General features: G+C 45.0%; 1 protein-coding gene across 1 annotated transcript in view; it reads left to right on the top strand.

Annotated features, from left to right (window-relative positions):
- The first annotated feature begins 709 nt into the window (after positions 1–709).
- LOC105105128 (cytochrome b5) overlaps positions 710–13,351 on the top strand; it is a 34,478-nt gene continuing 21,836 nt past the window's right edge. Inside the window, exon 1 of the mRNA XM_010998899.3 lies at positions 710–959. Coding sequence (XP_010997201.1) covers positions 831–959 — 129 coding nt within the window. The 5' untranslated portion in view covers positions 710–830. The remainder of the gene's footprint in view (positions 960–13,351) is intronic.

Raw genomic sequence — 13,351 nt, 5'->3', positions numbered from 1 at the left:
TACTTGCTTAGTCAGGAGTCAACAGCAAAGTACTTCAGAGCGAAAGATGTCCTAAGTACTTGGGGACGTTTTTTGCTTTCATAGAACAAATAATTTGCCTAGATTTGTTTCTCCGGTGACAACGGGGTCGTTCTGGGCGGGAGGGGGATGGGTCAGGCAGTTAGAGAGCACTGCTCTGAGCAGCACACTTGTTTGCCGAGGCCAAGTGAGGACTCTGAGTATTTTAACGTCCAGGAGGCTCGTTTACGTGTCCTGTCACGCTAACAGGTCACCCTAACACTCGCAATGGAACGACTTTGTTACACATTAACGTCCAGGTTGGGCTGATCTGACCTGATTGGGAAATCGCGGAGATTTTGATGTGCGGCCGCGGCCCTGCACAGAGTGGACTCTGCGCCGGCCCCCTCGGACCCTCGCGACCCGGCCCCTCCGGCCCCCGGGGCCTGGCCAGTCGGGTCCGCGCACACCGGACTCCTCCCCCCCGCCACCGCCTTCTGCGCAAACGCAACGGGAGCCCCGCCCTCCGCGCGCTCTGACCGCCGTGATTGTGAAGAATACCTTCTGCAGCCAATCAACACCCGCGCGCTGGGCGGGGCGCGCTGGAGTTGGTGGAGGGTGTCTGTCGAGGGCGGGTCCCGTGAGTGACGTGAGTTCTAACCAATCATCGGAGGTCATGCTTCGGCCCCACCCTCTCCATCGTGTCGGCCCCCCTGGCCAGGCTCAGGGCCCCGGTCGCGGGGAATGTCCCAGGCGGAGTTCGCTGAGAAGCTCGCTCTCCTCTACCCGGCTCCACTGCTGTCTCCAGGGCTTGAGGCTCGCCGCTTTCCGAAATGGCCGAGCAGCCGGACAAACCCGTGAAGTACTATACCCTGGAAGAGATCCAGAAGCACAACGACAGCAAGAGCATCTGGCTGATCCTGCACCACAAGGTGTATGATTTGACTAAATTTTTGGAGGAGGTGAGTTGGTGAGGCAGGATGCCGCCCGAGGTTTGGGGATTTCCTGCCGAGACTTTTCGTTCTCTGAGTGGCGGGATTGACCTGCGAGGCTCTGTGTGCTCAACTGGCGACACTTCCCCTGTCTGCATACCTGCATGTGCGCCCCAGTCTGCACACTTGTGTGTGCACACCTGGGAGCGCCCCCTAAATCTGAACACCTGAGTCTGAGTACCCGCGTGTGCACACCTAAGAGCGCGCTCCGCTTCTGTGTGCCCCCAGAGGCTGCACCCCTGTGTGTGCACACCTAGGGGGCGACCGGAGATGCATAGGCCAGCGCCCCGGCTGGGTGAGCCGTTTTAGCAGCCCGCGGCGCGCCCTTGTAGGGCAGGAAATGTCCCCCGAGACCCTGCGCGGGCGTGTAGGGAAGTCCCACTTAGCACTTAGTGGGAAACAACATCGCCTTTGGAGCTGCCTTCCGGAGGGGCGCAGCTACGAAGGACTTTGAAAATCCCTTTTATCGTTGAGTTTGCTTAGGACAATGATTGTCCCATTTGTTATTCCTGGAGCCGGTTGGAGCCCACCCACCCCGATAGTCAGGGGACCCTGAGCTCAGAGGTCCAGGAGTGGTCCGCACCCGCTCTTCTGGGCCTCCACATGCCCACCGTTCACCTAGAAGGCGCCCAATAATTGTTAACTTACCCAGTGATGATTTCAGTGAGGTACAGTGCTGGTTTCCTGCGAATGAGTGTGGCTGTTGTGTGTGGCTTTGATTAAGAAGGAAGGGAGAGGGACAGACAGAGACATAAAGACTGCCATTGGGGCTTGATCCTTAAGTAACCTTGGAAATTGTAAAATAATTTTGCTTAACTTAGAGGAGCTTTCTTTTGGTAAGATACTTTGCATTGGATTAAAAATTTTTTTGCAGTAAATTCTAAGGGGCTATTCTCTTTGCTACCGCTGGGTGTGTTTTATTGTTGTGGGGGAGTATGAATCATAAATCTCAGTGTGACACTCTCCTTCATCCCCCCGGACAATAAATGGAATGTTTAGTGATGAAAAATCTTTACATAGTTTGTGAGGAAAATGAAGATAGAGGCCAGGTCTGAGCTGGATCACAATGTATATCGAAGAACATTTGCTTTGCAGAGAATATTAAGAAAAGTTTTTAAGGTTGAAGATGATGTTTTTTAGTAAGATATTTTACTATTAAATTGTCATTTGGTGATGTGCCAGTAGCTAAAACAGTGTCCCAAACTAGTTAAGAGTGGTTTGTGGTAGGGGATCAGATCTGCTCTGTCCTGTCCCTTTTGCTGAGCTACAGAGCTCATTTGCTATTAGAGTTTCTTCAACCAATAATCCTGTGTGGTAACATCAGGTCTAATTGACCCCAAATGTCTACTTGGGACTTTTCACCCTTCCTGTGGTATATGTAATTGTGGGATTTTAAGACCTGGTGTGTGCTTTCTTTGTGTCTATAAAAAAAAAAAAAAAAGCACTTACAAAAGATTGATAGGATATTTTATATTATGAAGTATTTGTCATTTTTTTCTATTTCTGTGGGTTCTGTCCTGTTCACTGTGTTGTACAGGGAACCTCCTTGGCCTCCCCCCACCAGATGTCAGTATCATCTACTTCCCCAGTTGTGACAACCAAAAATGTCCCCCTATTGTGAAATGTCCCCTCGGGGACCCAAAAAAAAATCACTCCTAGTCAATAATCACTGCCTTAAGATATATCTTGAATAACTTTTATGGCTATATTTCTCAGGAGGAGATAAGGAAGAAAAGATTTTTAACATTTCATTCTTATGAGGCAGAAAAGGGACCTGCAGTTTTCTAAGCGAAACTGAAAGAGATGCAAGCTAGCTGTTTAGTGGGTGAATTGGCGAACAACAAATTCCTTTATTTCTTAGTTTTCAATACTCTCTCTTTGAAAGTAGCTTGGGGAGAATGCCTCTCAAGTAAAATGTGATGAAATGCATTTATCCCTAAAACTTGATAACTAATACTTGTAGTGAGGTAACTGAAAACAACTCTATAGTGAAATAAATAAAAACAGTTTTACAGCGGTTCCTATGTACTTTACTTTTCTCAGTTGGTACTTAGTAAAATGCTCCCTAGAATAGCTACCCCGTGACACCACTGCTCTCTGATATTCACGCTCTACGCTTTGATCAGTCGATCCAGTACCTGCTGAGTTCTTACAGTGTGGACTGTGGAACCCGAGAGGAAGAGATACCATTTCTGTTCTCAGAAGCTTCCATTTGAGGAAGCAGGAATAACACAGAAAACAATGATATGGACAGGAATTATAACCCAGAAAGCTGTGCTGTACTGGCTGTAGTCTAGTTCAGCAGTGGGAGGTAGACCTGGAGTGGCTGTGTGAGGCGTCAGGCATCGGCCCAGGTAAGTAGGGCCTAAAATCAGTGGTGATGGACCGGCTCCTAGGGCGGGTCTGGATTAAGGTAGAAGAGGACAGTGGCTGACACTGTGAAATTGAACCCATCAAAATGATGGAGGTACACAGTGAGGAGGAGGCCCGCCAGCCTGTTCTGGCTGGCCATCGGGGTTCCAACTTTCCCAGAACATCCAGTTCTATTTTTGGGGGGACATATTTTCCATTTGTGTTTTTGCTCTTTTGTTTTCTCTTTCTGAGACCATTTCTGTTTAATGCAGTGTCCTAGCCTTTGGCTTCCTGCTGCCAGCCCAGCCTTCCTGGGCTTCCCTGCCAGCTGCTTCATGCATCTTAAACACCCATCCCATTCAGAGATCTGCAGCATGCTCTGCCAGAATGTTTTTCTTCTTCCTGGATGCCTCCTGTTCCATTACTTTGTTAGGCCAGTGCTGTTTCTCTCATACCTTCTTTTGAAACAGAGAAAGGAGCTCAGAAGATCTGTCTCTCCCCACCTGCCCTACCCTCTTTCTTCTGTCATTTAAAAGCCCTGGAAATTTGTGTATCCTTTGCATGGTAGCTAAGGAATATTCCACTTTCCCTAACTTACCCAAACATAAAAGGAGTTTCTTGGGTTTCGTTGTTGTTGTTGTTTTGTTTTTTGCTTTCCTACCTCTAAAGTGATTGCTTAGTCATTATGGGTCAGATCTCATACATCATAGATTTATATGCATGTCTGTATTCGTGTTGGGAAAGTATATACTGTGATGGATGGAAGGGGGTCTCGGTCTGTGCCTACACTCATGTGCTTTATTTAACATAAAATGGGAGGGTGATAATAGTGCCAACTTTGAGGGATTAAGATAAAAATTAAGCAAAATAATACTGGTTAAACGTATAACACACAGGCACTGGCAAATGCAAACTGCTATACCAGTATAGGTTAGGGTTGGTTGTGGCTTGCTTTCTGTACCATCGTATGTAACTGAGTGCTGATATGAGATTTTAGGTAAAGATGTAAACTGGCAGGTGATGTTGAAACAGGAGAATATTATAAAAATTATATTCTTCTGGTCAAGAACATAGGTGAAGTTTCTAAGTTGTTCATTAAGCTCTGTCCCCTGATGTAATAGCCTTTTAGAGCTGTTTTGTTTTCTAGAGGAGCCTAGACACCTGAGAAGAAGGACTGGCTCCTTACTGCTGGCAACTTAAATAGCAGCAGGTGTTTAGATACTAGCTCGTACAGGCCTTTGAGATTATGAGCTTGTTGCCTCCTTACTTTGAAGTAGGTATTTATTCAATTGTGACTTCTAGTTTTTGAATTTATATTTGTGAAGTTGAGTCTTGTCATTTCTGCTTATATTATTAGGAAAATTAATGATTATAGAATTTTGAATGAAAATGTAGGCATTTAGGGCCAGGAAAGAATCGTTTGCTTTTCCCATTCTGTGATTTGGCCAGTAGCATTTATTCAGTTTTTACAAGTGCTGTGGAGTATATAGAAGAAAGTATCACATAATTGATGGCAGCAATATTAACTTTCTTTCAGTTCAATTCATTAACATTTAGTTTGTGAAGAAAAATATTATAAAGCATAATGCCTTTGTGTCAAGTTGTCCTCCTCCTTTACACGATCAAAATGGTAACTTGTTTCTATAGAATATTTTCTGGTGATCCTGGGATTCTGATACTCTGTACCTGCATCTTAGATGTTCTTTAATAGCATTCTGCCTTACAAAGCTGTTGGCTCCTGACTCACTTTTGCTTTTGGAATCTTATGCAGTGTTCTTTATAGCGGGTTTTGTTGTAGGGGCTAATTTTTTGTTGTTGTTTTCCTTGAACATGGCTGCCTACTTTGCAGAGACCAGTGGTTCCAAGCCTGGGGGACCTCAGTGCTCTGGGGATCCAGGGATTCATTGTACTTAGTTGTGAAAACACGGAGGACACTATATCTTTACTCTTGATATGGCGGGCATATTTAGCGTTGAGATCCTAAATGCCTTTGCTTTTTTCAAGGAAGTTTGAAAATATTCTGAGTTTTATGCTAGTAAAAAGCTGCAGTTGCAAATATGTTTTTGATGAGTATAAAAGGGGTAAGTTACTATTATTTAACATACGTAGTTTGGTGAAGAAAACTCAGAAAATGTGAAATCCATAGGAGGAAAATATAAAGGGACCCTTGGTGGTAAAGGTGGTTCAGGTATCTTGGGTAAATAGGTGTCAGGGCCATTCTCACTAGGCCACATGGGGAATGGGAGCCTGTGGGCAGGGCCTCATTTATACATTGTCACTTTTATGTGTGTGGTAACTTTTTGCTACTTTTCAGAAGAGGTTCCAAGAGTCCAAGAGTGATTGTGAGGCTACTTTGTTTTGAAACAGTTAAAAAAAAAAAATTAACCACTGTACATTGTTGACTTTCGCCTTTTATTTATCTTTAAGGTGAATAGAAATTCTGGCTAAGGAAGAGAGAACAGATTATTCAGGCCAGTTTGGCTAAATCAAGGAATAAGTCACACTCATTTCTACTTAATGCAGATATCTATCATTCTTTTTTAAAAGCCCTCCAAAACCATAGAAATATTGCCTGGGAGTAATGAAACTAGATCTAGTCCTAAAGCTGTTATTGAGATGACCTGAGGCAAGGCAGGTAAATTCTCTAAATTGTTTTCTTCATTCTTCATTGGGGAGTATTCTGCATCTATTTCAGGTTTGTAAACACTGCAAGAATAGCATATGTGAAAACTTGGAAAAGTATGTTACTGTTTTGATTAAAGTTTTCTTATAAATGGTTATAATTTTTGTTATGTAGTATAGGTCCAATATTTTAGTAGGAGCACATCTCAGAAATTATAATGTTAGCCAGTAAACAAAAATGGTTTAAAATACAAATATTCACTTGAAGTATAATTTTTCAGGATTATATGCTATGCGTAATGAGATATTATCATCTCTTCTCTGGAGCTTTTAAAAAACACAACTTTATTGTTTTGGGGGGAAAGAACACATGATTATTGTAAGGAACTGAATAATGTGGAAAAGTGCAAGGAAGAAAATCAAAGCCGCCTGGGATTCCACTACCCAGAGGTGATGGCTGTGAGTGTTTTGATAAACATTCTCCAGACAGCTCTGTATTCATTCACCATTGTACACTGATTGTTTTATATAAACAGTAGCATATTCTACATGCTGTTTTGTAATCTGCCCCCTGCCTCTATATGCTGAGGGAAACATCCCATTCAGTAAATCATATTTTTCCCGTCTGCCTCCTTATTATACACATGTGTCATAATGTACGTAACCACTCCTCTCTTCTGCACACTTTGTTGTTAATTTCCCACCTGTGACTATCTCCTTAGGTAGATCTTTACAAGTGGGATTGTTGGGTGAAAGCTTGTATACTTTTTACACGTAGATGCATGTCCCAAGGTGCCCACGGTGGCTGTTCTAAGTGACTACAGTGACACGGGCTTACACCCCAGGCAAAGCTGGTCTTCCTCAGGTGCAAGTTCTCTTTAGTGAGTTCTTAGTTCCCTTTAGTAACTGAGAGATTGGTTGATTACCGCCTCCTCTCCTGGATTATTTGGTTGTGTTTTTTTGTCAGTAGGAGAAATGTATGGGAATTTCTTTTTCAGCCCATTCAGCATATAAATTCTTCTAAAAATTCAGCTGCAGCAAGTAATACCTTGTTTACCTAAAACTAGCCTTAGTTGTCAGTCCTAGTCCATTTCAAGGCATTCAGAAGAGTGGCCTGAGGTAGCAACAGCATAGTTGAGGGTTTTAGCAGCAGTGACTCAAAGCCGTAAAGTTTTGACTTTGGTTTTCTTAGGAACATCCGCTTACATGTGCTCCTTAACTGGCTGCTGTGTCTTTCACTAAGTCCACTAAGTGTGGGGACCAGGAGAGCAGGCTGAAGACGTGTGACTCAGTTCACCCTGGGAGAGTAGAATGTGGCCTGTGTCGCCTGTTGGGAAGGGACCTCAGGCTGGGGAGAGCTGTTGTCTCGTGAACAACGGCAGGAAGTCACTTTCTTACACCCACAGAACTGCATCTCTAGTCAAGCCCATGAGTTCGTCATGCCCCACGGTGACACTGAACTGACACTGATGTGGCGTGGGGATACTGCGGCAGAGTGGACAGGCAGAAGGAGGTGGGCAACATTAACCGCCTCCAGGCTTGGGCGGGGGTCACGTGTGCCTGCTGTGCTGGGAGTGCAGCCCGTGGCCCTTCTGCGGTGAAGACCTTGGGAGTGTCCGTTTCTCCCTGTTTCTTTGAGGGCCTGCTGTTCACTGAGCTTCGCACAGGTGTGTCAGAAACTGGTCAGGACACAAAGTATATCCAGCCTACTTTCCCCTTTTTCCGTCATCTTCAGGAAGTGTTAAATAAATGTCATTAACACTCCCTCCCCTGGTGGAAGTCTCTGGTGGGCTAAGACTTCAAGTGATAGCAGTGGACACTCACTGAACGCTGGTTGACGTTCAGTATGTACTTGATAGAATGCTAAATGCTCTTTGTGTGTAAAACCCTCCTTTGCATTTTTACTTTTAATTCTGGAAACAGTCCTTTTAGGTGGGTGGTGATGGTGGTATTCACCTTTTTAAAGGTAAGAAAAAAGTCACTTGGGAGGTTCAGTAGCTTGCTCAAGTCCCACAGCCGGCGAGGACCCGAGCTAAGACTGAATGCGGGGCCAGGACCCCCAGCCCCAGCGCTTCTGCTAACTCTGTGACTAGGGCACGGGCCCCAAGCCAGCTAGTACGGCTTCAAAAGAAAACAGGCATCCAGTCGGTACACGGCTGCTGTTATTTGCTTTGAGAACCTCCCCCTCCCCCTCTGTATCCGGAGTTCTCTGCAGGAACCAGGGAGAAAGCAAAGGGAAATCGTGAACGAATTAGAGGAAAACCTTTGGAAGGTCAAAGGGCAGAAATGTGCCTTTCTTTCCATCTGCTGTCATTTTACTGTGTCACGTCCTGGAAGGTGAAGGAAATAGCTATTGCACTTGCCCCTGGGGAAGTTCATACGCTGAGAGCATTCTGGAGGAGTCTTCAAGGATGCCCCTTGTTCCTAACACAGATGGCATCTGGATGCTCTTTAAGAATCCGCGTTGTTTTGGTCAACGATGAGATTGTTGGGCACGTGTGAAGGGGTTACATGTTGTTTTCGAAAGGCCTGTTGAATAACTGGGCTGGAAGGACTTGTTCTGAGTGGAAATCTGATGAGGTTTCTGCTCTGATAAAATCCCTCCGTGGGTTCAGCTGATCCTCTGCCCCCCACTTCCCACCCCCTCGCTGATGCAGTCCTGACCTCTGAGTTGTGGGTGGTACTGTTTCCTAGGGTGTTCCCTTGGCTGCCAGTGTCCCCATCCCACTTACAGTGGCTTCTGGGGGGACGGGGGGTCCTTGGAAAAGGCCTCTTCCTCCTCCCTTCACGCTGCTGTTTCGTGTTCACCTTCCTTTCTTATTGCAGGAGTTGTTAGAGAGTCTTTCTCTTCAGAGCATCTGTCCTCACAGTCTTCAGAATTTCACTGATTCAATCACATTGGTTGTTCCTTTGAGTTTTCGGCTTAGGTAATGTATATTGTTATCATTAAATATAAGTTCTAGAAGAGCATAAAAACTTCATTTTGTAGAAACAGACTGTCATTTCTCTGCTTAGTTCCTTTCCATGGCTTCCCATTACACTTAGAATAAGAGGCCATCTCTCCATCCTGGTTTAATAAACTCTGCGTGATCTGGCCTCTTTTTCCCTCTCCCACCTCAGCTGGCAGCCCTGTCCCCTCGCCCTCCATACCGAGTCACTTGGGGCCTTTCTGTCTTTCAAACAAGTTAGTGAAAACGTGATCCACATAAGAAAAAACAGATAAATTGGACTTCATGAAAACTAAAAACTTTCATTCTTTAAAAGACCCTGTTAAGGAAATGAAATGACAGAGCCACTGACTGGGAGAGAGCTTTCTCTAATCTTATATCTGACAAAGGACTTCTATCTAGAATATGTAAAAAAAATCTCTAACTTCAACAATAAGGAACTAATCCAAACAGAAAAAGGGAAAAAGATTTGAACAGCAGTTTCCTCCAAGAAGATATATAGATGCAAGTAAGCGCATGAGAAGATATCCAACATCATTAGCCACTAGGGAAATGCAAATTAAAACCACAGTGAGGTACTGCAACACACCTGTTAGAATGACTACGATTAAAAAAAAGTACGGGTACCCCAAATGCTGGTGAGGATGTGGTGATACTGAATCGGTCATGTGTTGCTGGTGAGAATGCAGAATGGTACAGACACTCTGGAAATCAACCTGTCCACTAAAAAAAGCTAACCATACACTTACTACATGACCCAGCAGCAGCACTCCTTGGCATTTGTACTACAGAAATGAGAGCTTATGTCCACATGAAAGACTATGCAAATTCCAGCAATGCTGGTACAGAGAGAAGACTCAATATTGATTGAATGAATAATTAAACGTGTGTAAGTGTTAAGTATCAGACAGCTGATGGAGAATGGCTGTTGGGCTAGCAGCTTTATTTGTAATATGGCCCCAAGCTGGAAACAACTCCCCTGTTATTCAGTGGGCCAGTGGTTAGACTAGTATGTGGACAGAGTGGAATGTGACTCAGCAGTGAAAATGGAACAAAGTGACCTGAATGGGTGTCAAACGTATTACCCAAGATGAAAAAAGAGTTTCAAAGGATTGCACACAATGTGATTCCATTTCTGTGACATTCTTAGAATGACAAGATTACAGCGGCCAAGAACAGATGAGTGGTGACCGGGGAGAGAGGAAAAGGGAGGGTGATTGCAAAGGGGCAGCAGGGGGAGCTCCTTTGCGATGACAGAACGGTCCTGCGTTATGTGAATTGACACGTGGGAAAGTGCCACAGACCAGGACACAAAGATAGCAAACACACACACAGGTGTGCAAAGTCATCTCTCTGAGTGAACCGTGTTGTGCCAAGATATTTGCTGGTTCTGATGATGCACTAGTTACGGAAGGTGTGTAGCGTCCATTGGGGGAATCTGAGTGATGGGCACATGGCACCTCTCTGGACCTATTTTCAGTATAAAGAATCAAAACCTTCATTGGTTCCCTCTCTTTCATGGCTAAAGCCAAGTGTGTAAGACGGCTACAAGGCCCTGCGTCACTTGGCGCCTAGCTCCAGCTGATACTGCATCCCTACTGCCTTCTGGCACGTCCTGCTTCAGGCATGCTGATGCCCTTGCTCTTCTACGAACATGCCAGGAATCCTCCCAGCACAAGCCCTTTGTGCTGAAGGTAATCCCCCAGATACTGGCATGTTCACTCCTTCACCTTCGCAATGAGGCCTCTCCTGTCCCCCCACTCTCCTGACCCCACCACCCTGCCCTGGTTTTTCTTTTTCCCGTAGCACGTATCACCTTCTAACATACCATATAACCTGCTTATCATTTTTATTGCTCATCTGTCCCCCTCCTCTAGAATGTGTGCTCTGTGAGTGCAGGAATTTTCTTCTGCTTTATTCTCAAGTATGTCCCAGCAACTAGATCAGTGCTGGCTCATAGAAAAGGCTCAACAGTTAGTTATTTGTTGAATGAATAAGTAAAAGTTTGTAGTGTAAAGTTAGAAAATCAATGCAGAATGGCTGTGGCGCCAGCTTGAATAATTTCCTGACAGCTTGTTTTATTTCTCTCTTGCCTCCAGTTGCCTGTTTCAGCCCTTTTTAAAATTTTTAACACTAGACAGAAAAGGGAAAATATACTTAATAATTTGGTATTGAGGGAGAAAAAAGAAAAGACAAGACTGGTTCCATCCTCAGTCCTCCTGTCCTTTCCCCTCTAGTTTGTCCTGTCCTCTCATGGCCATTCTAACTCAGGATGCACCCTGGAGAGTAGAGAGAGGAGTAGCCCCTCTTAGACCATAACCCATCTGCCACTGGCCCTCGATTTTGGGGCTTTGCTCGTTCTTACGAGGAGCATTGGGTTAGGCTGGGTCGCAAGGTAAGCGGTGTGTATTCCAGCTCCTTTCTTGGCCTCAGTGTCCCTGCTCTCGTCCCTCCGAGGCAGGCCTGCTCCTGCCCCTTTCCTCTACCCCCAGGTCATTACCTCAGAATTGGGCACTTCTATTCCCTCCGGAGATCAGAAGAGTAATTATGTCTTCAGGTTACTCGTTTTATTTTACCTAATGAGGCAAGTTTAGTAATGGTAGAGTTAGAAATACTGGTCAGCGAAAACTGACTAAATGCAAAATTGCCTTTGATTGTTCATGGTATATTTTAGGCCACACATTCACTGTCTCAGTTCTGAAAGTAACCAAGCAGAATTTTGCTTTTCTTTTTTTCAAGGACAGAAAATTATAACAGCACTCTGCAAGAGCGCTGCAAGCTTACAGCTGCATCACTTATCCACTCGCACCCTAATGACCTTTAAGAATTATTTCACAAGGAAAATGCTCTCTGCCCTCACAATATGTTGTTTCTGTTACCTCTTGCCATTTGGTTCTGTGGCTTCGTAACATCAAGCCAGTTGATTTAATCCACAGAAACCTCTTGAAGATGAAGAGCAGGAAAGAAGGGATCACCTGGGGCTGGGGGTTTGGTGCTGGACTTGGCCTCAGCAGTTTACAGGTCTAGGTGCTGTGTGAGGTTCTGTGCAAGGTTCTTTCTGGCAATATTGAATGGGGGTGGTGAAGAAGGGGAACTAAACTGATATTACTTGAACGCCTATTACATGCCATTCTACTAATTGTATCATTTAGTCTTCTCTGCAGTTCAAGATGGCAGAGGTATTTAAGATGGGGAAATGGAAGCTCAGGAAGATCTGGGACCTTCTTGGGTCACTCTGCTAAGACGTGGCAAAGCTGACCTTGAATTCAGGTGCCTCTGCTTCCAAACCTGAGGTTTTTCCTTAACACAGTACCATCTGGATGTAGAAGCCCTGACAACTTGAGAACAAACCATTACAAAGGTGAAGGGGCTTGTAGCCAAATACGTGACTACTGAGGGTTCTAATTTAACATTTTGACAAGTGATGTGGGAAAGGGTTATTTATAAAGTAATTGGAAGGTGGCATGTGCTTAATTCTCCTTTCTAATTGCCTTCCCCAATTCAATAACAAAAACAAATGAGAAAAACTATCAGACACTGCATTTTTATTTCCATGAAACCTGGTTATTCACAGTGCCTGCAGTACTGCCAGGGTGCCATTGTGTTTCTGTCTCTGGACCTTTTTGTTGTGCATTTTCTTTGCATAGAACATCCCCTCACCCCTTTTCGCTTGTTGAGCAGCCACTGAACCTTTCACACAGGAGTCTAGTCATCCCCTCCTTAGGGACCCCTCCCTGGCCCCTTGTCACCTCCGGCTCCCAGGATGCTCATCCCTCCCTCTGTCGTGCCATGAATCTGCCCCCGGTGCTTACTATGCTTAGCTCCTACTTGTCTGCATGTCACTGGACTGTGACACTCTGGGGGCAGGGGCCATGACTTACGCATCTTGGAAACACAGAGCTTGCCTTAGCACTGGGCAGATGTGTGGGTGGGTGGGTGGGTCTCATGAGCCAGCTGGAGGAGTGCACAGATGGCCTGATTTTACATTTCATCCATCATCTTCAGAGTGAACAGGGAGAAGTGGTTCAGATGGTGCCCGTGAGCCTCTGGCCCCTGAGCTTTAAGGGTTCAGTGAGAAGGTGCACAGAAAACCCCAGGGCAGGGCAGACACTGGTACCAGCTCCTTCACTGAATCCACCTAGAGGCAGGGCAGGAAGAGGTCTGAGGAACCCAACCAGCTTCAAGGCCATCACCCTTGGCCTTCTCAGAAAAACAGCATCTACAAGTGATAGGAAACATTCGGCTATCTAGTTCACATTCGACTATCTTGTTATTTTTTTCTAAATCTTACGTAAACTGTTCATGCTTCAAGCAATGGCTTTCATTTTTGGCTTAACTACTGAAGATACTCTCTTTAAATAAAGTTTTTGCCTAGTCATTGTCTGTGGACAGTGTTTGTGCTACCTTTTTGGCAGTGGTAAGTGTTTGGATTGAAAGATC

Source organism: Camelus dromedarius, chromosome 28, assembly GCF_036321535.1.
Source record: "Camelus dromedarius isolate mCamDro1 chromosome 28, mCamDro1.pat, whole genome shotgun sequence".
NCBI lineage: Eukaryota > Metazoa > Chordata > Mammalia > Artiodactyla > Camelidae > Camelus > Camelus dromedarius.
This window is presented reverse-complemented; position numbering and strand designations above follow the sequence as displayed.